Source organism: Urocampus carinirostris, chromosome 8 (assembly GCF_059441175.1).
Source record: "Urocampus carinirostris isolate Australia breed hairy pipefish chromosome 8, RoL_Ucar_1.0, whole genome shotgun sequence".
NCBI lineage: Eukaryota > Metazoa > Chordata > Actinopteri > Syngnathiformes > Syngnathidae > Urocampus > Urocampus carinirostris.
The window spans coordinates 21341124-21365381 of record NC_142356.1 but is presented as its reverse complement, the minus strand read 5'-3'; the positions used below and the strand labels follow the sequence as shown (position 1 = coordinate 21365381).

Genomic DNA, 24258 nt, shown 5'->3' with positions numbered 1-24258 from the left:
AGAGGCGCAAGAGCTTAATCAACCCGGAAGTGGAGTGCCCTAACTTAAAAATGCCGGGAAACTTTCTTTGACAACGCAAATGTTGACGTTGAGGAAAAAAAACTTATTTTTTTTTCCCGAAAGTACAACCAAACTTGTATGCACTTTAACGCAAGGCCGCAATGGATGAGTATGATGAAATGTTCGAGATCGAGGACAACTTCGAGGAGCAGTTTGCCGACGAACTGGATGCGTTAGCCGATTTGGAAAGTAAGAATGTAAACAAAGCTTACATCCTGTATGCTGTCTAACAGTAATGCACGTTCAATTTAATTGAGAGTTATGATAAAATGTAGTCTTCAATTATTCTTCTCATTTCACGACTTGTCCATGTGTAAACTGTCTTCTTAAACAATATCTTATCCATTTGTTAATGTGGCACTTTCAACTGTTTAACGACATACTATACTGTCCAACAGTGTTGTATATCCATCCTTCCATTATCTGCACCCCTTATCCTCAGTAGGGTCGCGGGCGGCGCTGGAGCCCATTCCAGCTATCTTTGGGCAGTGGACAGGGGACACCCTGAACTGGTTGCCAGCCAGTCGCAGGGCACACAGGGACAAACAATTCGCTTGCTCGGTCACACCTAGGGACAATTTGGACCAGTCTATTAACCTGACATGCATGTTTTCAGAATATGGGAGGAAACTGGAGTGCCCGGAGGAAACACACGCAAGCACTGGGAGAACATGTCAACTCCACACTGGAAGTTTGATCTCACAACCTCAGAACTGTGTTGCACACGTGCTAACCACTGCACCGCAGTGCTGCCCAGTGCTGTATATTGAAATTATATTAATCCTGATAAAATACCGTAGACTCCATATTAAACATGTTTTGGGAAAAAAGACAGGGTTAAACCTTAAAGCGTTAACCCAAATTCAAACCATACATCTTTACTCGTAACAAGCTTATACATGACATTAGTGAGCCTCATCAATACAAAATATTTATTAACTAATTATTTTTTCTCTCCAGAGGAATCTCCCAAGCCTGCAAAGCGTCAAAGACTTGGTTCAAAAGATGACTCCTACAGAGACAACCAGCATTTGGCTGTGCAGCAAATTAGTAAGTTGTCTTAGTAATGAGGGTTTTTTGCATCCTAACCTTTTGTTTTTACCCCCCTTACAAGCCCCAACCGCAAAGCATCAGAAGCAGGAAAAAGGAGTTGTGAAGCGACTCTTTAACTCTGTGCAGTGTAATAATATTACACCGCCGTCCTCTCCAGAACAATATGAACCACCTCCAACAATCAGGTATGAGATATGGGTTGAAAATACTACAGTATTGAGTATATTTGTCTGGCATGTTATACAAATGACAATAAAGACAATTTTGAATCTTTAATTTGTTTACAAAGACATGCTCCTCCTTATTACAGGCAAAGGTGAGTTTGAGGATTAAACGTTTATTAAACACGCATAACAATAACAAAAAGAAAATCACACAAAAGTGGAGGGCAAATTGTTGTTCAGTTTTATGCTTCTTTTGTTGTCCAAACAGTGCCTATATATAACTGTTAGGCTTTTTACACTGAGAATAGATTTAAAGTCAAACAACAACACAAAATCGATGCAAATACATGAACTCTATTATTACTCAACACCAATAGAGCCCTTTAAACAAGTGTGACATAGCCAAGTTGTGCATGCAGGCAGAATGGCAGTATTCATGTCCGTTTATAGTAGCCCATTGACACAAAAATATTGTAAATTCTTGCCGCTGAGTTCGTTCTACACCCTCAGTGGAACTTTTTAAATCTAGGCTTTCAACACACTTCTATTTTATAGCATATGAATAACATATTTTATGTTGACAGTATCTGTGTATTATTTGTAATTGCAACATCCATTGCAGCCTGGTTATCCTGGAAAGGGGATTACCTCATGTGTGGTCCCCTCTCAAAGTTTCTTCATTTTCCTCATGTTGAAGTTTTTGAGTTTTTCCTTGCCCTCGTGTAGGTTTCAGATCAGGGGATGGGGTAATAATAGTCTGTTTTTTGCAATAATCTGTGGTCTGTGCAGCCCTTTGAGACTCTTTATGATTAAGGGCTATACAAATAAACATGACCTGACTCCTAATTAATAATGTATTTGTATGAGTATAAATCAAGCAGTAAAATCCATCTGAAAATCATAGATGTTCAAGGCTCAGCTATAGACCAATCACGGTTCCGCTTCCGAAAACAGCTTATCAGTGATTGGTCATGGTAAAATACATACCGGAGACTTTACTTACTTCGATATTTCTCATTTAGACTTTTTGATCGTTATTCAAGTACAGTGTTAAGAGAAATCTCAATTGAAGATGAAATTTATTTTCTTTCCAGGTCATCTTCAGCTGCTGCTTTGGATATCAGCGGATTTGAAACTATTATAGAATCCCCCAGGCGACCGGCTGCCGTAGCAACAGATACTTGTGTGCTGAGACGACCCCCACTGGAAGGCGACTTCGTCACTATCACCGACTCGTCTGGGACTCGTGTTTATCTCCGGCAGAAGGATGCCGAAGCAGAGAAGGTTTGGACTGCATTATGAATGAACCGGTATTGCAAATTAAAAAGCTTAGATGATTACCTCCATCTTAGTAAATAAAGAGTGTTGTGTTTAGATTGCAGTCTCAAGAATGGTGCCCGACTCTCAGGGTTCATTAGGGCTTCTCACTGTACCAATAGGTTTGCTGAGAGAACAAGAGCAAGACCGAGTGAGTAGATTAGAGCAGACACTTTAAATGTAGCGGAAATTCTGTATTTATGTTTGTATTTTCACTTATTTTTCTTTTAAACAATAGCGTCACCAGCAGGCTGTAGAGGAAACAGAACGTCTCACAGAGCTACTGGCAAGGTACTTTCAGACTTGGTTTTGTCGTTGTTGATGTTGATCTTGCCACCTTGAATTAATTTTGACGATTTGTATAATATTTCAGAAGTGTGAATGATGCTTTGGTTGATGCGGAAGTCGGAGACGAGGAAAACAAAGAGGATTCAGAAGACTCTGAGGGTCAAAGCTTTCGACTCTGGGTTGATAGATTTTCTCCCTGCCACTACACTGAGCTGCTCAGTGATGACGTATGACATCTCTATGACCATTCTGCTCGCACTTCCATGCTTTAAAAAAAACCCCTCATTGGCTATGTTTCTTTTGTTTTGTTTTTTTATTCATTTAGTTTACCAACCGTTGTCTACTGAAGTGGCTAAAGTTGTGGGATACGGTTGTTTTCGGAAAAGAAAGGGTGTCTCGTCCGGCCCGGCCTGAGAGACAACCGCCCTTGCAGAATGGATTCAAAGCCAATCAAGCCAATCAGAATCAGAATCGCTTCAAGAGCAAAATGGAAATGACTGAAGAGATACTGGAGGCTGAGCTGGACCAGTACAAACGGCCCAAATATAAGGTAAGCACATGTTTCCTAAACAAAGCACTATTGTTGAGTCGCTAATTTAAAGTGGAAGTCAACCCATGTTTTTAAATACCTGCCTTAATCTAAATGTAGCCTTGTGGTTGTTATTGCAGGCATTTGATTAGAATTAAAATTGTCATATTCAATTAAATCAAGGCAGCTATTTTTGTGTTCATTTATTAAGAGAGCTTACGAGAGTTGCAGTACTTTCGAAGTTTTAATTACAGAATATTCTGGGCACTAATGAGCTACAGAGCAATGGCCGCAAGTTCTGAATTGTGACTTATATACTGAAAGGGCCGTCCTAAGGCTGCTGAGTGAAAACGAAACTAAGCGAGTAGAATTTTCCACACCAATGAGAAGTCTTGTTTCTAACCGGTTTTAACAGGAACTCATATGAGCTCATTTTCTGGCTACAAAATTAAACACGGCTGAAATAATGGAGAAGATAAATAATAACAAGTAGATCAAGAAGTCAAATCATTTTGACATAGTGAATAAATAAATGAATGAGTCAATCTATTAAGACTACCGTAAGATTCTGTCTATAAGGTGCACCTGATTATAAGCCGCACCCAGTACATTTTTGAAGAAAAAAAAACATTTTGCACCTGACTATAAGCCACATGTGCCCACATTGGAAAATGAGATATTTTCAAAGAAAGGTGGTACACAGAAATATTTTTGATAATATACGGTATTTCAACCCCTTAACGCTCCCTGCATTATTGAATAAGCCGCAGCATTAAAAGCTTGGGGGAAAAAGTCCGAATTTTTCGGGAAATGAATTGAAGTGGTTATAATATAAATTACTGAAACAAAAAGCTTTTGAATAAAAAAAAATACAATCATGACTAAATATGCATTGTCCTTACAGCATATTATCGTTAGGAAATTCTTCGGGTTGATTTTCGTTGAACACAAATTATGAAAGAAAAAATGGCAATACATTACCAAGTGTCTCAGTTAAACCTTCCTAAAGCACTTTTCTATGATTACGTGACAACCATTCTTAGTGCTTCAATAATCATTATCATCACTCCAGAAACAATGAAGCAAGTGGAAAATCTATCGACGTTTTACTCTTGATTATTCTACTCCCTCTAGGTAGCATTATTGTCTGGTCCCCCTGGTTTGGGAAAGACTACTTTGGCTCATATTATTGCAAAGCATGCTGGTTACAACGTTGTGGAAATGAATGCCAGGTGAGAAAAAACACACTATGGAGATTATTACATTTACAATAATCTCCGTGATAACTTTGTTGTGGTTGTTGTACAGTGACGATCGCAGTGCTGAGGTGTTCCAGAAACGCATTGACTCGGCTACACAGATGCAATCTGTTTTAGGAGCCAGTGAGAAGCCAAACTGTCTTGTCATCGACGAAATTGACGGCGCACCGGCGGTACGTGTCTGGCAACTCTGTTACACAGAGTGAATTAAAACATAATTTGTTTTCTTTCTAAAAATATTATTTTTATGATTTTTGGGCTTATGAATTATTGCCCACACTGATGTGTATCCAAATATTTCTGAAGGGAGACGAGAAAAGAAATGTAAAACTGTTTTCTGCACAGGCTGCCATCAACATTCTCTTGGCGACCCTGAACAGAAAAGATGGACAAAGCGGCGATGCCGGCACCGATCCCACAAAGAAGAAAAAAAAGAAAGAATCTATTCTAATGAGACCTATCATTTGCATCTGTAACGACCTGTAAAACAAATCGACCCTCATGTTTAAACAGTATGAACTAAGAAGAAGTTGTTTTTATAGTCATTTTTTTCCCCTCCAGTTATGTTCCAGCTCTGAGACCACTGAGGCAGCAGGCCTTCCTGCTGACCTTCCCACAGACTCAGCCCTCCCGTCTGGCTCAGAGACTAGCAGAGGTACAAGACATGCTCACACGTCAATTAACTTAACCATAGAATACCTGAGCACATATTTTGTCCTTTTCTGCAGATCACTCTGCGACAGGGGATGAGGGCAGACACGGGCACGCTTATGTTGTTATGTGAGAAAACAGACAATGACATAAGGTCTTGCATTAACACACTGCAGGTAACAGCATCTATGCACAACATCTCGTAGCTGAGCTTTCTATGCCTTTGAAGGGTAAAAGCATAATTAGAGAGGGGAATCTCCAAACAAGCAGCAGTTGGGCATTTCGGAAGATGAGCTCGCCTCGAGCTGTTTATTGTCATTTAAAGTTGTATCTACTCTACATGCATTGTGGATTAATGTTTTGTGTATTTTGTCAAACCAGATAACTGCTATTTTAATGTGAATGCTAACGCCAGTGAAAGAAAATACAAATAAACAAAATGTCATTGGCACAGAGCACAGTGTGACAGAAGATTGTCGGACAAACAGAAGCCGTCTAAGTGGGGATTCCACTGTGTAACAGAAAAATAAATTTCTCGACTAATGATTTTTGGGGGTAAACATTATTATTGGTATGATAGTTCCGGTATTTTTGCCTAGTATTAAAAAAGGCACTTAATATTTCACACTGTACCTTTAAATAATTGAAAGACTACATTTGCAAATTCCTCATTCATTGTCCTAGTTATAAGACCTATAAGATATTCTACTTGTATTTTCTGGTGAATTATACTGCCTCCTTTAGGTCAAGGAAAAGAACCACTACTATTGAATCATACATTATACATGTACCCACACAATTTGAATTCCCTTAATTTCCATCCATCCATTTGTTTTCTGCACCGCTTATCCTTATCAAGGTTGCGGGAATTACTTTTTGAAATTTATTTTACTAAGTGCTAAATTTATTATAAATTTCAATTTAATAATAACTATAATTTGATATTTTCTATCTTCCCTGTGCTTGAATTATGTTTGTTTGTTTTGATTCTAGTATTTAATATGCTACTAATGGAATTGGGTTAGGCAGTTAAAAGCGTTTGATTCTACTCCCTCTGGACACATGTTTTATTTATTATTTTATCATTGTATAGCGGAATTGTGCAAATATGTATTTGCTTCCCTTTGATAATTAATGGTTGATATTGTTTTATTTTGTAAATAATAGGCCACAAACAACAACAGAAAAGATCAGGGATTTCCTTGTTAAAAACTAATGTAATTCTTGGTATTCAACAAGTGCTGTCAAGGAAGAAATAAATGCATGGGTGTTTTTTTATGGTTTTTTTTTCCAGTTCCTTTTTGGTCGAGGCCACAAGCAGCTCAACTCCAGGATCATCCAATGCGTATCTGTGGGGCAGAAAGACCAAAACAAAGGATTATTCCACCTATGGCAGGAGATCTTCCAGTTGCCGCGCACTAAACGGTACCAGAGCTCCATCTTTTGTCGCACTTTGAAGTGACACAATAAGTTGCGGTCAAATTGATACTATGCAACATTTTTTCCTGGGTATCCAATATGTTATGTTAGTACACATTAAAAACAATAATCACTTTAATTGTTTAATGCTTTGTCAATATTGATCCCATTACCACATATTTGTCACTAATAGTAAGATTGAGTGAATAGAAGATTCTCGATGTCTTTAAAGCTTTACATTTGACAACCTTTTTAAATGTATTTTCAAACTAATTTACTTAAGCAATTCATTACTGACTAGTTTATGGATCCTAATTGCAATTAATTTGAGAACATGACACTTTGAACAGAAAACCTCAAAAATATACATTAAAAAATAAATTATATTTTATACTGTACATAAATTCTTAGGAAACGTATTGGTGGGCATATTGAGGATGTTCCCATCGGTGGTGGAAGTCAGAGATTCCAGCACATACTTGATTTGGCCTCATCTAGTGGAGAATATGAAAAAGTGTCTCAGGTAAAGATACATCTACCATATATGAAAGCATTTTTTTCACACCAGAAGCATCCTAACACTCTCTTACCTTTTAGGGCTTGTACGACAACTTTCTGTCCATGAGAGTGCGGGACCCCAACTTGCAAAGCGTGTGCGACGCTCTAGACTGGATGATCTTTTCCGACCGGATCAACCAAGTCATCTTGCACGGGCAGAACTTTACACTCATGAAGTACCTGCCCTTCCTGTCTGTCGTTTATCACTTCCTTTTTGCGCACCCGCACGTCCCGCGCATCAGCTATCCGCACAGCCATCACGAGGTGAATCTTCATTTTTACTTCGATGCAGACATGTTGATGAGATATAAATCCCTTTGTCAAGATATTACAATGATGGTTAGACTTTATTGAAGCTTGTTCCTAAATAGGTAATACATTTTAGAACAACAATATGTGACAATGATAAAGTTAACGAGATGAAGTTTAGTTGCAGTTTAGTCTTTTGACCACAGGTATTGTTCTCCTATTTAGAAAAGGCCTTTAGACATTGTGGTAATTTTTTTTGCATTTCGTAAAGAGCACAAAAACTTGAACATATGATTTTGTTCTAAAAATGTGCTACATGAATCTTAAAGTTTCAGGAAATTCTCTCAGGAAAGTTCAAATAGCTTAAAAAAGTTTGAGTATTGAGTTTTCTGTGCTGTCCCCTCCAGGCAACCTCCCACCTTCAGGGCAGCAAAAATGCTTTGTACACCATGTTGTCCGACATTCCGCCCAGCATCAGGACCAGGATCACACACCTCAACCTCACCTTGGACGTTCTCACGCTGCTGCTTGATATCATCTGTCCCAAACTACGACCTGTTCGTAAACTCCCGAAGCTCCCCAAAGTCGTTCCACGGTGACGCACACGATTTAATGTCCTTCATGTCCTCCAGGTGAACCCGCAGCTCTTCAGTCGCAGAGAAAAGGAGCAGATGTGCGCTTTGATCGATACCATGTTAGCGTACAACCTCTCGTACCGGCAGGACCGCACACCCGAGGGCCAGTACACATACGTCTTGGAACCGTAAGTACATACTAAAAAGAAACATGCGTCACCAATAAGTGATTGAAGTATAGAGTAAGTCATAAAAATACATTAGAGGAAAGTGTAATTTTTGGTATTAACAAATAAAAAATCATTGCTGACAGAAAGACTAGAGCTTGCGATACATTTTGATGAATCCCAGAACTTTCATATAACAAAAAATGAAAGTTTAACAGGCAATTAGTGTTCCTTCTTACATCTTGTGCAATATTAAAAGCATTCATAAAAAGAAAATGATAGTATTTGGAAAACACATTGTGATGTCTGTGGCTACATGATACCTTCCGGATCCAGACAATTTGCTGTGATTAGGGTTAATGTAGTTCAGATTTTTTGGGGAGGGGTTCTATTTCCTTTCGACTTTTTCATCAAATGCAGTTTTGTTTTTAGGAATTTATTTAGTGGAAATGCCACATCCCACTACCCATTTTGTTTTTGTTTTTGGGGGGAAATGCATGGGTTCAATTAAAGGGAGATTGTGTGTTATTTCGTGTCTCATATTGGTAAACGAAATAATTTATTAAAAGCTAACTTGATTGTCTGCCATCTTGCTGCTAAGGGTACATGCAAAAAAACCGAAAAAATATTTTGTAAAATGCTGAGGAAAAATTGATTGGAAATATGTGATTTTTGGTCCCTTCGAGTCCCCGTAGTTTGAATTCTTCCCTCTACTTTGTAGCACTACAGAAAAGTGACATAAAGTGGTCAAATATTACACAGTGTTACTTTAAGTTTGTTTCAGTTTTTACATCCATCCATTATCTGCACCGCTTATCCTCAGTAGGGTCGCGGGGGTGCTGGAGCCCATCCCAGCTATCTTTGGGCAGTGGGCAGGGGACACCCTGAACTGGTTGCCAGCCAGTCGCGGGGCACACAGAGACAACTCGCTCGCTCAATTACACTTAGGGATCAGACAATTAGCCTGAAATGCATGTTTTTGGAATGTGGGAGAAAACCGGGCTGCCCGGAGGAAACCCACGCAAGCATGGAGAGAACATGCAAGCTCCACAGAGGAGGTTCAAGAGTTTTGACATTTTTATAGATTAATATCTCATGCATCCATTTAATATGGTTGGTGTAAAGTGCAAAGAAAAGGCAAGCCGTTTCTTTTTAAATGAAACCGGAATAAGAAAGCTTGATGCGGTTGAGAAAGTGGTCGGAACGCTTTTTTTCGGCTACTTTTTACCACCGAAGAGGACCTCTTTAAGTGCATATTCCGAAAGTAAGTTAAACTCAACTTTATTTATCTTTCAGAGCATATTATTTTATGAAATGTTTATTTTAGTACAAAAAAATACATGCTACTTATACAAGCCTTAAACATACTTATATAAACCTTGAAAATACAAAATATAGCACAGAAGTAACTAACGAACAAATTCAACTTATGAACGATCGTCCAGAATCGGATCTTGTTCATAAGTAGGGCAGTATCTGTATGATAAAAAGCTCAATAAGAAGGAAAAAAAGCAAGACCATTTTTACTAAGATTCCTTTGTAAACAAGACATCGCTGTTATGAAATAAATATGCTCATGTTTCTCCAAATTCCTTAACCAAGATAATTTTTTTCTTAATTTAAGTTGTATTACAGTGGGACTTCGCGGTTCGACGTTTGCGGCTTCAGAGCTTCGCGGTCTGTGATGGTTAAAAAAAAAAAAAAAAAGGGCGGAGGTTACTCCCGGGCCGCGTGAAGCTGTGTCCGCCGAACTCGCTCGGAGAAAAGGCGGCGGGCGTGATCGGGCTACCCCAGTAGCGCGGCGCGACGACAGGCGGCCGTCCGCGCGCGGCAGGCGAAAGGTGGCGGACGTGCGCGGGACCCCCGTAACTGTGGTGGTGTCGTGCGTATCGCGCCCAAAAGTGCCCGCGCCGCGGGTTAGGGGGGCTCGCTCGCGGGAGCGACCGAACGGCACCCGCGGTGCGCGCAAGTAAAAGCCCTGTCGTGAATTTGTCTCCGATCATCCCGGGCGGACGTAAAAACGCCCAGCTGTACGACTCTTAGCGGAGGATCACTCGGCTTGTGCGTCGATGAAGAACGCAGCTAGCTGCGAGAACTAATGTGATTTGCAGCTGCGATTGGCTGGCAACCAGTTCAGGGTGTCCCCTGCCCACTGCCCGGAGATGGCTGGGATGGGCTACAGCCCCCCCGCGACCCTAATAAGGATAAGCGGTGCAGATAATGAGATGAGATTTATTTTATTTTTTTTGAAGGGGCGTTGCTACTTCGCAGATTTTCACTTTTAGCGGGTGGTTTTGGTCCCCATTAACCAGGTCTAAAAAATAATAATTAAAAAAATTATTATTATTCTTTTTTTTCCCTTTTTGAAGGTGCGCCGCTACTTCGCGGATTTTCACTTATCGCGGGTGGTTTTGGTCCCCATTAACCGTGATAACCGAGGTCTTACTGTATTTGTTAATGACAATAACGCTGTGATAAATGAATCAACACATTGCTCTTTTTTGTTATGTAGCAGGACAACAACCCAGAAAAATAGCACACCATTATAGATATTAATGTTGTAATATTTAAGAGTTTATAATCGGGCATGCATCGGCACACGCTGAGGTTGTGGGCGGTGGGGATGGGGATCACTGCTAAGAGGATTATCATTTTAGTGAATGACTAAATCCAGGTTAGATTTTTAGATGTACTCAAAAAAGATGAGAAGTGCAAGCTGATTTTTACCCTTGAAATGTGTGCGTTGGGTGCACATGTATAGGGGAAGTCGTTCACAGCTTGTGCGCATGTATGTCTGCAGACGTGTAGAGGAGGTGGTGAGGTTCTCAGGGCTGCTTCCACGTCGCCAGTTGACTTATCAGGCCAAACAAACCATCAGCAGAGAAATGGAGCAGGAGAAGATGAGGAGGGCAGAGCTGTTGATGCTACAGAGGAACCCTGGAGCGGTGACCCTTTTTAAAAATATTTTTTGGGGTATCTCTCGTTGTGCTGTGATTTGCTGACAAAAACAAACCAATAAAACACAACCTTGAAAAAAACAAAATCACCCAATTCGACTCGGTTGCGCCTTAATTCCCAAACTACACCCAAAGGTCCTAACATAACATCTTTTTGTGCGTTTTTCCTGCAGAAAGAGACAAAGAAGGGTGTCGCTCCAAAGCAAACCAGCAACCATCATCAGAGGTTGGAGAAAATTGTCAAACAGACTAAAGTTGAACCCAGGGTGAGACGAAGTTTCCTACCAGTTTTTTTTTAACATTTTTTATGGTAACAAATACCATATTTTGGACTATAAGGCGCACCGTCAAAGCTCTGCTCCCCATTGAGCTGAGAAGGGCAGGGGAGTATAGTGAGATAAAGGGAGGAAGATGATACTATATTCTCCGGCCAATAAGGCACACTGGATTATAAGGCGCACATGCAAATTTGTGGTTTTAAGGTGCGCCTTATGGTCAAGAAATTAACATGTAGTATAGAGATTTTTTTCACACTTCCCTTTACATAAATAGCATTACAATATGATCCATACTAACATGTTATATTCATGGTTTATGTAAATTTAAATATTTGCAATGTCAATTCAATGAATAAACATTAACCATTTAAAAATCAGGAAGCTGAAACTAAAGGAACGATAAATTGCCATTAAATAAAATATAAAGGAAACATATTGTGTAGTTAAATATCAGTCTTTTTCACAGAGGGAAGGGAATTGTACTGTATGTACTACCAGTATCAATATTTGGTATTGATGACTTGACCTGATTTGGTATCTGTACCAGTTTGAAAAATGTGGTATCAAACATTCCTAGTTTTCTTTATCCTCTCTTTTGTCCTTTGAACTACTGTAGTGCTTTGTGAGTTTCAGCTATTAACCGGAGCTGGCACAAATGAGAAGTATTGCACTCCCCTTAAATAGAAATGAGGACAAGAGAATGTCACTGGGATTTTGTCCCTCAAGGAAAATCTGTTGAACGAGGCTAATGAGATATGAACCTTTATTTGGGACATTTCTTACTTGGTGTACCTCGAATACTCCACTTTTAATCCTCCACACAGTCTTAACATATGTGACAAAGAACTTTTGGTGTTTTTATTGTTGTTATTGTATCCTCGCATTGATGTCTTGTTTCATTTTGCATCCTAAATAGCAAGAGGTGGACTTTTTTGGCCGCCCCGTTGCACCCAAACAGGTGTCAGTTACATCATCTACAGATGCAGGTACAAAAAACAATTCCAATTATATGTTTTCATTTCATTGGTGTATTACTATTATGGGGTTGTGCAGGCCTGACTGCAACAACATTAGAGAGGTAATTTACAAAACAGTTACCATCAATCTTCTGCTCAATGGCATTTCGCATTAAGATAGATAGATACTTTATTCATCCCCGCAGGGAAATTCACATTAACAGAGATTAAATGCACCATGTTTTGTTTTATCACAATTCGATGTGTTTTTGTGTTTTAAAACATCCTCTAATTATCGTGGCAAAGAAAATGATATGCGATTGAATACCGTTTCAAATACTATGTCAATGCGTTTTGCAGGACTGTACTGAAATAACTTAGTCAGTTAATGTTATTTATGCTGGAGATGCAATAGTTTTCATGTCGGCATTTCCAGCATGCACTATTAGCTTGTAGCACATGATAATAAAATGACAGCATTAAAAGTGTTTTCAACTCCATTAGAAATTTTTAAGCTAAGTAACTTGCATATGACGTAGAAAATGCTTTCCTGGTATACACCCTTAGAGCAGGGATCACCAACATGGTGCCTAGAGGCCCCCTGGTAGCCTGTGGACCGGTTCTGAAAACTGACCCTATTTCAACCTTACTCCTAATAATAATAACTTGGTAATAGCATAATAAGATAATAACAACGTGGTAATAACATAACTTGTGAGTTTGGAAATGCAAATAAAGCCGGTCGCCCTTTATGCTTATCATTCACAAAAAAATCTTTCAGCTTTCAAAAAGGTTGGTGGCCCTTATTTTAGTGGTTTACTGAGCCTACATTAACGCTTCTTGTTAAAATTAAAACATCAAAATAATATGATTTATTTTCGACATGCATATAAACCTGGTAGCCATTTGTGCTAATCAGAAACAAAGAAGAAGCTCTCTGCTTCAAAAAGGTTGGTCACCCCTGTTTAAGTTGTTGACTGAGCCTATTTTAGCCCTCCATTTAATCATTACTGCATACTGAAGTCATGACATAATCGCAACATAGCAGCAACACAGTAATAACATGACTTATTTTAGAAACGCCTATCAAGCTGGACACCCGTATCGCTAATCAGTAAACTACAAAATAGCTCTGAGCTTCAAAAAGGGTTGGTAACCCCTGCCCCAGAAGTACCCAATAATTGACCTTAAATGCCTTGTATTTTTAATAGTACAGCTGCAGAAACATGGACATTTATCCAGGAGGTTTTCTCTTTTTAATTATCAAGCTTTTGATACCATACTATATCATGTACCTTCTTTTTGTTAGTTTATAATTAAAGAAAATCACCTTAGTGAAAATCAATAATTTTGCATGACCCAATCGTTGTTTTTACTCATCCCATACACTAAAAAAAGTGAGCTGGCGTATCAAGTGAAACAAGATTTCAACTCAATCCTATTTCTCCGTGCAGGCCCGAAGTGCCCTGTTCTCGCCATGGGCAAAGCAGTGGGTGAGAGCGACGTGTGGTTCCGCTTCAACGAGGGAATGTCCAACGCCGTGCGAAGGAACGTATACGTTCGAGAACTTCTGTAGCTGAAAGCGCCACGGAACACGAAACAAGTATGCCACCTAAATCCTAAACAGTCTTTATTTTTGATTGACAGTGTAAAGAGCCAATAAAAACAAACACCTCAAAAGCTACTCTGCGTGGTGCACGCACACTCACTCATAACACACAGCAATCTTCCAATAAGAGCATTCAAGGAATCCAAAGAAATAAATAATTGAAGCATGGGTGTGCGCGCGTGCGTCTTTAGTGCAGCATGACTGTGAGTGCACATAATTGGTGCATCCGTGCATCTATTTTTAATGGAGCGCCATCATCAGAGGATCACACACTTCCCTTTCTCCACCCAGGGATTGGCCCTCATCAGCTCCGGGTTCAGGAAGGGATCCTCGCACACGCAACTCTCGATCCACTTTACCAACCTGGGAGGGAAAAAACACTTGATTATAGTACATAGTGGTGGGCCGCTTTGTTTAGGATGTATTATGATAAGCATGTGTAATGGATATACGGAACAAGAGACATGAGCATTTGGTATAAACTTAAAGGGATACTGTGGGATATTTGACCACTGTTTGTGACTGCATTGTGTAGCACGTTCTTAAACTAGTGGTACAAAATATGAGAACTCAAACTGCACCATTTTTCTTGTCATTTTTTTTGCATAGCCTTTTTAAAGTTAATGAGTAACCGTAGCAGAAAGGCGGCAAAAATTCATTTTAGCTCCCTCGGTAAGCCTCATAATCTGCAAAATTTTAAAATTTAAAAAGTCATGTTTTTTATGATATTTTGTATATTTTTGCTTATTATTCAAATCAATATTGTTTTTTTCTAATCAATGAGGTATTTTTACCACTTCAGGGACTAAATGATACAGAATGTCCCTTTTAAAAAGAAGTATTTATATTAAAATATAATAGATGTTAATAACACATATTTTCTCAAATAAAAGAAAAATAAGTACTTAACATAAAATGACTGGTAATGCAGATTTTTTTTTTTTTAATATCTTAATCATTACTATTTCAGAATAAATATTTGGGCTCCTGCAATAATTTTAGGTGGACACAAAACTCATCTGTTGGCAGTTTTTTTCTTATTTTTTCTAGTACTACACAAAAACAATTGCTTTTAATGATCTACTGTGGCAGATTGTAATATTTGTTTTTTTTATTGGCAAATTGTACTACAAAACTATTACTATAGTATAGTAAAACAAAATTATAAGTATATGTAAAATGAATACAATTATTTAAAACCATTTTATTTGAAAACTTCCCTTTGTTTTCTAACTGGTATTTTGCAGGTTTTTGTAATTGTTCTTATGCCATTTTCATTTATTTTCTAGTAAAAGAGAGACCAACCTACAAATGAAGCTTTAGTGTTATTAATCGCACGAATTCATTTCTTAAAATGTATTTTTTTCCAAACATTCCCAACCAAAAAATCTTTGCACTGGTTAGGAGTACTTGGGTAACAAGATACTTCCCAAAGGGGTACATCACTGAAAAAGGGTTGTGTACCAATGCTCTATGGCATGAATAATGTACCCGTGATTTGATGTGCGTGTTTGCACTCACTCTGTGACCGTAATGGAAGACTTCTCCCTGTTGATGGCCAGCTGATACTGAAGCGATTCTACTTCCCTCCTCATCTGGGGAACGTCCAAGTCGTCCATAGTCGCTATTAGCCGCACTACTGCAACAATGGAAACAATGGAAAAAGCTGCTGTTATTGAAGCTACTCTGTTGTGTTGACATCAATAGTAGGCTTTAAATAGCCCCAGTCTTCAAGTCCCGCTAATGTCTCTTTTGTTGGAAGTACAAAGATGGAGTAAGGATGATTCCAGTAAGAGCAGTGGAACTGTTTTATGATCAAAATTGGATATCAGGCATGAAAATATCTCACCTTCTGGAGAAGGTCACCGTTTTTAAGTCGATAAAGGTGATCTATGTGAATTTTATCCTGTAGATCCAAGGAGAACATGTTTTGAGGTGGGGAACTGGGGTATTGTGAGAGTGGATCGGGCATTTGCGGTAGTGTGAATTAGAATCAGTGTGGTTAGTATCGACAGGAGTACTGTTTTTCTGTCTAACGTGCATTCAATTTGGTCTCATTAGCACACTATTTTTATTCACAGTACCAAAGACAAATGTTAAAGAATGGAGAAAACAGTTATCCTGAAATCTATAGGTGCAAAAAAGTATGATGAGGGAAACAACTCTTTGGTGTATCTGATGATGAACCGGACTTTGAATGACATGAATTAAATACATTGTAAATTGTGTTCATAGTTGTCAATAAACAATTTAAATCGTGGTGGCATGTAATCAACATCCTTTGACACAGGTAACTGCGAATAGATATCTGTTTGTTGTTTAGCCATTCCATCAATCAATCATATTTAGATTTAATCATGATTCCTGTATCTGATAGGGTGTACATCCTGAATTGGGGAAAGACTGCCGTTATTTCTTTGCGAACCCCAATGAAAATGGTCTTCTCTGATTTCTTTTCGACCCCCAAAATCTGAGATTATTTTTTAATGAATGTCTTATATCATGGCATTTGGCCATTTTTTTTTAGCTGATGACTAAAGGGTTGGTGTCAGGATCTGGCACTCCATCTTCACCTAGTGTGTGGGGGACTGGCTGAACTGCGCACACCTGCCTCTAATCTACCATGATGGAGGCAGCCCTACTTGCTGACCTGCTGTTGGATCGTTCTGTTCTAGCTTTCAACCGACTACTCGAACTCTGCCAGCTTTGACTTTTCCAGGCTGTGATTTTTGTTAATTGGTTTTCCCCCTTCTGTTAAGAAACAATTTTGTTGTCCCAGTTACCCCAAATAAACTTGCTCTAAACTCTGCTCGTTTTATTTGCACTTGGGTCCTCATTCACAAGTTATAGCAATTGGTTATCCAAATGATCATAAGCTCACTTAATAAAAATATTTGTACTACATTAGAAAACTACACAAAATGCAAGTGCTCCTAGCTTATTTACAAGGAAACAGATAGCTAGCACTACTTTTTTTGTAATATGGGGCACAGAGAAACATTGTTAGAAAATAAACGATACCAAATTGGGAGGAAAAATTATTCATACTTATATTGACTTCTTCATTACTTATAACTTTATTTTTGACTTTAAGTTTTTTGCACTATATTATGTTTTGATCCAATTATATTTTGAAACAATTAGATTTAGTAAATGATATATATGCAATTTCTTTTGGTAGTAAATTTAGCTAAAATGCAAACAAAATGGGACAGGGCAGTGGTTAGCGCGTGTGCGGCACAGTTCTGAGGTCATGAGATCGAACCTTCCTGTGTGGAGTTTGCATGTTCTCCCCGTGCTTGTGTGGGTGTCCTCCGGGCACTGTGGTTTCATCCCACATTCCAAAAACATGCTGGTAAAAATTGTCCCTGGGTGTGAACGAGCGAGTGAGTTGTCTGTCCCTGTGTGCCCTGGGACTGGCTGGCAACCAGTTCAGGGTGTCCCCTGCCCACTGCCCGAAGATAGCTGGGATAGACTCCAGCACCCCCGCGACCTTACTAGAATAAGCGGTGCAGATAATGGATGGATGGACAAACAAAATACTACAGATCGGGCCTTCTTTGATTTAATTTTCCTTTTGTGGGGATTTGTAAAGAAAATAAATGGATCTTTTTTTTGTTGAGAATTAAAGATAACTTCCAGAACCACAAGAAAACGTTGCATCTGATCATATTAGAATACTCTGTATTTGTTAAGATGGTTTACTACTGAAAACCTGTTAGATTTGTTGTTTTTCCTTGAAGAAAACTAGGAACACTATTGTCATTATATCTTTATAAATAGAAATGCAAGTATTGTAGCAATCACATTTGTAATATTACATTTGAGTTACCGGTAAATGTAGTTTTTCCTTCCAGCATTTTTGTTTTCCTTCTTTTGTTGTTTTTGTTTCGTTAGGATGTGGTCTACCACCGGAGGGCGCCAACCAGGTTTGGAACTGGACTCAGGGGTGTCCAATCACCACACAGCGGTCCCTTAATGATCCTGACTCTTTATACGGCAATGTCATTTTGGAAAGCACAACTCGTCCGGTCATTTTCACTTTAACCGCTATTGCTACAGCAAATTTGGTCTTAGTTTCTAGTGTCTGGTTTTGACACGTGTTGGTTGCGCTCACTTGTTTTTGTTACTTTGTTTACACTGCCACTCTGATTTATTGTGTTTTCACTTTGGGAGGTCTCCGGTGACTAGAAAATCTATATAAATGCAAACCAATTACCATTTATTTGTAGATTTTGTTGGTAGTTTAGGGCCCACTTGTTAGTTTGTTACTTTGTTCCTTTCAATTTACATTTACATTTCTGTTTTCGGTCTTTGTTTCTGATTTGGACTTAGCCAGGTTTGATTTCGTTTGGAAATATAATTTGTTTCCCCACTCTCCCTAATGTGTTTGTTACTTTGTTCCTGGTTTTAATAAATATAAACCTTATTTTGAGTTCATGCTGCCTCTTTCACTTGGGCCCACCGACAAAAAAAAACGTATTTTGTTTTGGGTGAACTAATACCCTTGTTGAGCTAAAGTATCCCGGTCGCTTTACCAAATATCAAATGCCCTTGAACATTTTGGAAAAGCAAAAGATTTTCACTGCGCCTAAATGTGACAAAAACACTCACTTGTGTCTTGTACTCCACCCGTTTAATGCGAGCCCCACCTTCGTGGGATGCGGTTGATAGAACCGGAAGAGGCCGACTTCGGAACCGTACATGACGGATCTCTTTCCCACCAAGTTGCCCTTCATGTTGCATGCTACTCGCGGTTAAGTAGGTCGTCTCGCATCCGCCCCTGCGTGCGCCAGTTTCGGTCACCCGCTCCGCCGAGACCCATTCCGAGGTAAGCTCCCGCCCCCTCCCCCCTCATCAATGAATAATAACGCGTAATTCTCGATCGGGCTAAAATGTCTTTGTGGATGGTTAGTAGATATAAACCGCTCGAAGCCTACCGGAAAATCCACCCGGTGGTTCAACTGCTGATGGCGGGCGAAGTGGAAGCTGGCTGACGGCTGTTGTGAGCGCTGACGTCGCGAAGAAGATGCGGCGGCGGCGCGCGTCGGGCTGGGTAGTGAGTGGGCACTCCCTCCCTCCGTCCCTCGGATGCGGGAGGACCAAAGGGGCGTGGCCACCGCTTGATTTGACTGGCAAAGGGTGCGCGCGCCCCTGCATGCAAACGTCAGGCGCGCGCACGCAAATGAGGACGGTTTTGAATTGGATTGTGTTATAATCGTTTGTATTGTTTAAGGTGTTTATTAATCGTTTTTTATCATGGAAAATCTGGAGGCACACTGTCTGTTTAAAAATCGATTTCCGGTGCCTGTTTTATGTTGTTTTGAATAGATTTAGCTTCACTGTCAAAATGCAATAGTACAAAGAAGTTAAGAGGGTTTGTCCTTTCAGTGCAAATGGAACAGAGTTGAAATTCGATTGTTTTGAATGTTTTTTTGAATTCTCACAAAATCTGTGTTTTTGTTGTATTACTGTTAATATTCCGGTACCTCATTCAATTGTTAAGTCATGGGCGTCTGCGACTGTCTTTTTCGTTTGGCACTTTATGGACTTCAGCGCTTGCTGTAGCTTCAGCCAATTTACACCGCGCTGAAGATAATTGTAGTCGTGAACAGATGCCCTGACTTTTGTATTGTTTTGTTTACTGAATGCAGGCAATAAACCGAGCGACTGTGAAACCTTGTGTCGTGCATGAAAGAGGGTCGACTCGTTACACATAGCAGGGGCGGTTTTAGATTGAGCTTTGGGGTACTGAGAACGTAGAGTCCGACTGTTTAAAAAGGTTTTTCATTTCACTCAGTCGTATAACATTTCAATTTTGATAACATTTTAATTAAAATATTTGGAATAGGCTTTTTTATTTTAAAGGCTGTTTTTATGATTTCTTTTATAAAGTAGTCACACAGAAATACAATGGAGCTTCCAGGCTCTTCCGCTGTGCCGCAAGTGACACTAGCTGACCGACAGAGGAGTTGGGATGGGGAGAGAGCCTTGCTGGGAATCAAATAGACTAAACCATTTCAAAGCAGTGGAGAATTTCCAATGCCGGGTTGTTCTCATATTTTCATCATATTGAAGCATATCCTGTGCTTTATTAAGGAAAATAGTGTTTGAATCCGATAGTGGCATCAGCCATGCACTGACTTGCCTAGCTGTGTGTGTAGCACATTGTAAAGAGATTTGTAAATGCTAACCAGTTACCAATTTAAAACGCTAAAATGGGTGCTTGGGTTGAATTCGGGGCTTCAAACCAAGATGAATTTAAAACAAAATGTGTAAAAAATGTAGAAAACCTTATAGGCCATTAATGATACATGTGTGTACATTCAGTTGTACAGTAGACTGCCTTCTGAATGATTTTAAACCCTAAAACGTTTGCTAAATTTACAGTATTTTTAAAATAATTTTGAGTCACTGTGGCGCAAACCTATTTTGCAAGTTGTACTATATTTTAGTTTAGTTTTTCTATAAACCATAACACCTAAAAATTGGCAAACATCTACTAGTGAAACATTTACGTTACTTTCATTTTTTTAAATATTGAAATCAGGATATTAGCATCAGCATTTATTTTGCTTTTTTTTCAACAAAATAAAATACTTAAAATGAGCAAAAATCTGACAGCACGTCAATATGATTAAGTCAACTTTTGTCTTAATTACAAAAACTAAATTCTGCAAAATTATATGCAAGTTACTAAGCCATCTTCAACTTAAATAAAATATTCATCACATTCCCAGAACTATTTCTTCATGAGTAGACAGTGTACAGTATAATAGTCATCTCCAGGCACCTAGTGATGTACAACAAAGTCATTTACTTGGCTGAACACATAAAACATGAACAAGTGCATGTTTCTTGCAAATATAAAATTGAGCGATTTCATGCAGCAAACTGGTTGAAAGACACTGGTCTATTTTAGCAAAGGAATAAAAGCCCTCATTTATCACTCTGTTTGCAAATTAAAGTGCGTTTAATTGGAATTTATCCCCACAACTCGTGGCGCGGTGGTCACAAAGCTTTTTTTTTAGAACCCCTGTATAATGAAATGTTGAATAAATGAAGGCAATGTTTTTAACCCATCACAAAGGACTATGCTTATTGTTATTGTCATTTTTTTATTGTTACTTTGACGGTGAATAAATGACAATAAGCATCCCAGGGAGGAATAATAACACCATGCTTGGTCCTGTGGCTCCTCATTGAAACCCAGGATGATCACTGAGGTACTGCCATCTGTGGTTCAAAAGGGAAAAAAATTACTTCAACAATAATTACATAGCCACAGATTTAAAACGTAGAAAAGCTGCCTTAAAAGGTCAGGAATGTACTGGTAATTGAACAGTCGTAATTGGCCAATTGGAAGCGCTCAAAAAAGCCATATGCAAACTCACCAGCTCCAAGATCCAGTGGCTTAAGATGCACTCACGGAAGTAAGCAGATATGTTACTGAGCTCTTTACTGAGTATTACCTGTGGAAATAAAAGGAATATAAATGAAAAATATTGAAGTAACGCACCAAAAGTCTCAAGTCATATATTGAAGCCTCAGCATCAAAAGACGAATCACAAGCTAAAAATCAGCTGTCATAGTAAGTGTCAGAAAAGTTTTTATATTTTGGTCATCACTGGCTGGTGAACGAATTGTACCGAGAAATTAATCACCAACTCACCGGCAATCTGTAGTTGATTTAACTCCATCCACAAGTAGGGCCAACAGACATTTCTAAAATCAGAAATGGAGAAGGGGAAATTACAATCTGTAAAAGGCCTGATGATTCTTAATAAACAGTAAGGGAGCCTCAGCATCAAAAGACGAATCACAAGCTGAAAATCAGCTGTCATAGTAAGTGTCAGAAAAGTGTTAATATTTTGGTCATCACTGGCTGGTGAACGAATTGCACTGCAAAGTTAAATCGCCAACTCACCGGTCACTTGTTCTAGTTGCTCAAACTCCATCCACACGTCGGGTTAACAGACACCATTCTATAATCAGAAAGGGAAAAAGGAAATTACAATCTTTATAAGGCTTGATGATTCTAAATGAACAGTAAGGTAGCCTCAGCATCAAAAGATGAATCAAGCTGAAAATCAGCTGTCATACTAGGTGTCAGAAAAATGTTAATAGTTTGGTCATCATTGGCTGGTCAACGAATTGCACTGAGAAGGTAATCGCTCTCTCACCGGTCACTTGTTCTAGCTGCTCAAACTCCATCCACACGTCAGGTTAACAGACACCTTTCTGCACATTTCTAAAATCAGAAAGGAAAACGAAGAGCATGTTATAATCACAATGCATTTATTTTTTTAAAAACTATGGAACCTCAACATAAAACGAGGAATCACAAGCAGTCATAGTAGGGGTCAGAAAAGTTAATTGATTTGTCATGAATGGCTGCAGAAATGAATGTAGATGAACGTTAGAATCTCACCATGTGGCCAGTGGAGTACTCACTGAGGAAAGATCGTCCTATGCACTGTATGAATCTGCTTTAAAAAGGAAAAACATGCATGACAAAATGTAATTGTTTATAGTGTAGTAAAGCAGCAAGTGTAATTTATCCAAACTTTTAAATAAATCCACAATGACATGATTTGGAATAATACAAATATTTAGTAACTATGATTATATTCATCATTTTATAGTTAAACGTTTCAATCATGTATAAAAGGGGGCGTATTTTTATATTATAATATATATAATGAAATCCACCGTCCACATGGCTAACACGTGGCTCAAAAGAGTGTTCAAAAATTCTTACCTATATGCGCTTCTATCCTTTAATGTAGCAAGATAATCATGAAAAGTCCATAAGATAAATTCTTTAGCCATGTTTGCCGTCATTTGGTTGGAAATAAACTCGAAGTCAGGGGTGTGAATCGTGCAAGCCATTCTTCAGCAATGCGTAGCAAAGAAAGGAAAGAAAGCGGAAATCGGAAGAGCAAATATTGAAAAGTGAACCCGGAAGCGAAAGTCACGTGGTGAGACGAAAGACGATGGTAAAAATCAAAATGTATTATTCATATGAATGTAATATTATCCTTTTCAATATATAATTCTATATCTTACATGTATCTCATTGTATTTTTCTACTTTATGTCGTATTATAAATTATATTGCGTAGGCCATGGGATGTCATAGTTTATGTAAAACTGTAGACTTTAAATTTGGGTTAATTTTAGTTTTTAACTGGCGATAATACATGTAAAGATAACCTTGTAACTTAAAAAGAACGAGAGCTGCATTTTTACTGAGCATATAAAGTTAACAATTGAATATCATTTTTTTCCCAGCAATATTTTTACAAACGCACAATGTCTCATAACTGGTTAGATACTCTTAGAACAGGGCTAAAACTTTTCTCACTCTTCTCATTTGCCGTCCCGATTTTTTAATTTCAATTTTCTAAATTGTTGAGTTTTTCTGTTATATTATAAATGTTTCAATACATTTAGTATGTACCATACTGTGCTGAGAAGATAGAGTGAGGCACGCAATTCTCTTGCTTCATGGGAGAGGGCGATAGCGAGACCAAGGTTTCTGATTTGGCGCACACCTAAGCCCCAAAACATGGAATTTGTGATATTATTAGCAAGCTACAGCAACAGCAAGTCAAGCCATCTATCCATCCATCCATCCATTGTCTTCCGCTTATCCGAGGTCGGGTCGCGGGGGCAGCAGCGTTAAAAGGGAAGCCCAGACGTCCCTATCCCCAGCCACCTCCTCCAGCTCATCCGACGGGAACCCGAGGCGTTCCCAAGCCAGCCGAGAGACATAGTCTCTCCAACGTGTCCTGCGCCGCCCCCAGGGCCTCTTGCCGGTGGGACATGCCCGGAACACCTCCCGAGGGAGGCGTCCAGGAGGCATCCTTATTAGATGCCCGAGCCACCTCAACTGGCTCCTCTCAACGCGGAGGAGCAGTGGCTCTACTCCGAGTCCCTCCCGGATCACTGAGCTTCTCACCTTATCTCTAAGGGAGAACCCAGCCACCCTGCGGAGGAAACTCATTTCAGCCACTTGTATCCGGGATCGAGTTCTTTCGGTCATGACCCAAAGTTCATGACCATAGGTGAGGGTAGGAACGAAAATCGACCGGTAGATCGAGAGCTTTGCCTTTCGGCTCAGCTCCCTCTTCACCACGACGGACCGGTACAGGGTCCGAATGACGG

At 39.2% G+C, this 24258-nt stretch overlaps 2 protein-coding genes, 1 long non-coding RNA gene and 2 other non-coding genes across 7 annotated transcripts; 1 reads left to right on the top strand and 4 right to left on the bottom strand.

Moving 5' to 3' along the window:
* The first annotated feature begins 39 nt into the window (after nucleotides 1-39).
* Nucleotides 40-16896, top strand: chtf18 (CTF18, chromosome transmission fidelity factor 18 homolog (S. cerevisiae)). 2 transcript variants are annotated; one of them, XM_088341966.1, is made up of 23 exons: nucleotides 40-249; nucleotides 1021-1110; nucleotides 1175-1298; nucleotides 2372-2561; nucleotides 2653-2745; nucleotides 2833-2885; nucleotides 2968-3109; nucleotides 3208-3432; nucleotides 4546-4643; nucleotides 4720-4843; nucleotides 5016-5152; nucleotides 5232-5325; nucleotides 5399-5497; nucleotides 6616-6746; nucleotides 7152-7263; nucleotides 7338-7562; nucleotides 7955-8104; nucleotides 8180-8310; nucleotides 11090-11234; nucleotides 11420-11512; nucleotides 12441-12510; nucleotides 13935-14083; nucleotides 16617-16896. In XM_088341966.1, exons 1-22 carry the CDS (start codon nucleotides 162-164, stop codon nucleotides 14054-14056), a joined length of 2736 nt encoding a protein of 911 aa, XP_088198092.1. In that variant the 5' UTR covers nucleotides 40-161; the 3' UTR covers nucleotides 14057-14083; nucleotides 16617-16896. The 2 variants fall into 2 exon arrangements, with proteins under 2 accessions (XP_088198092.1, XP_088198093.1); XM_088341967.1 differs by lacking the exon at nucleotides 16617-16896 and adding an exon at nucleotides 15379-16293.
* Nucleotides 14094-19198, bottom strand: LOC148361224 (guanine nucleotide-binding protein G(I)/G(S)/G(O) subunit gamma-13-like). Its single transcript, XM_088341972.1, has 3 exons — nucleotides 19030-19198; nucleotides 15611-15728; nucleotides 14094-14452 (listed from the first exon to the last, which is right to left on the bottom strand). Exons 2-3 carry the CDS (start codon nucleotides 15706-15708, stop codon nucleotides 14347-14349), a joined length of 204 nt encoding a protein of 67 aa, XP_088198098.1. The 5' UTR covers nucleotides 15709-15728; nucleotides 19030-19198; the 3' UTR covers nucleotides 14094-14346.
* A 1989-nt stretch (nucleotides 19199-21187) lies between these two features.
* Nucleotides 21188-23002, bottom strand: LOC148361221 (uncharacterized). 2 transcript variants are annotated; one of them, XR_015851210.1, is made up of 7 exons: nucleotides 22851-23002; nucleotides 22521-22578; nucleotides 22273-22340; nucleotides 22017-22074; nucleotides 21762-21814; nucleotides 21484-21561; nucleotides 21188-21325 (listed from the first exon to the last, which is right to left on the bottom strand). It is a non-coding gene; the product is annotated as an uncharacterized LOC148361221 (long non-coding RNA). The 2 variants fall into 2 exon arrangements; XR_015851209.1 differs by having other exon boundaries at nucleotides 22273-22330.
* Nucleotides 21886-21976, bottom strand: LOC148361223 (small nucleolar RNA SNORD60). Its single transcript, XR_015851237.1, has one exon. It is a non-coding gene; the product is annotated as a small nucleolar RNA SNORD60 (small nucleolar RNA).
* Nucleotides 22145-22233, bottom strand: LOC148361222 (small nucleolar RNA SNORD60). Its single transcript, XR_015851236.1, has one exon. It is a non-coding gene; the product is annotated as a small nucleolar RNA SNORD60 (small nucleolar RNA).
* Nucleotides 23003-24258: the final 1256 nt, after the last annotated feature.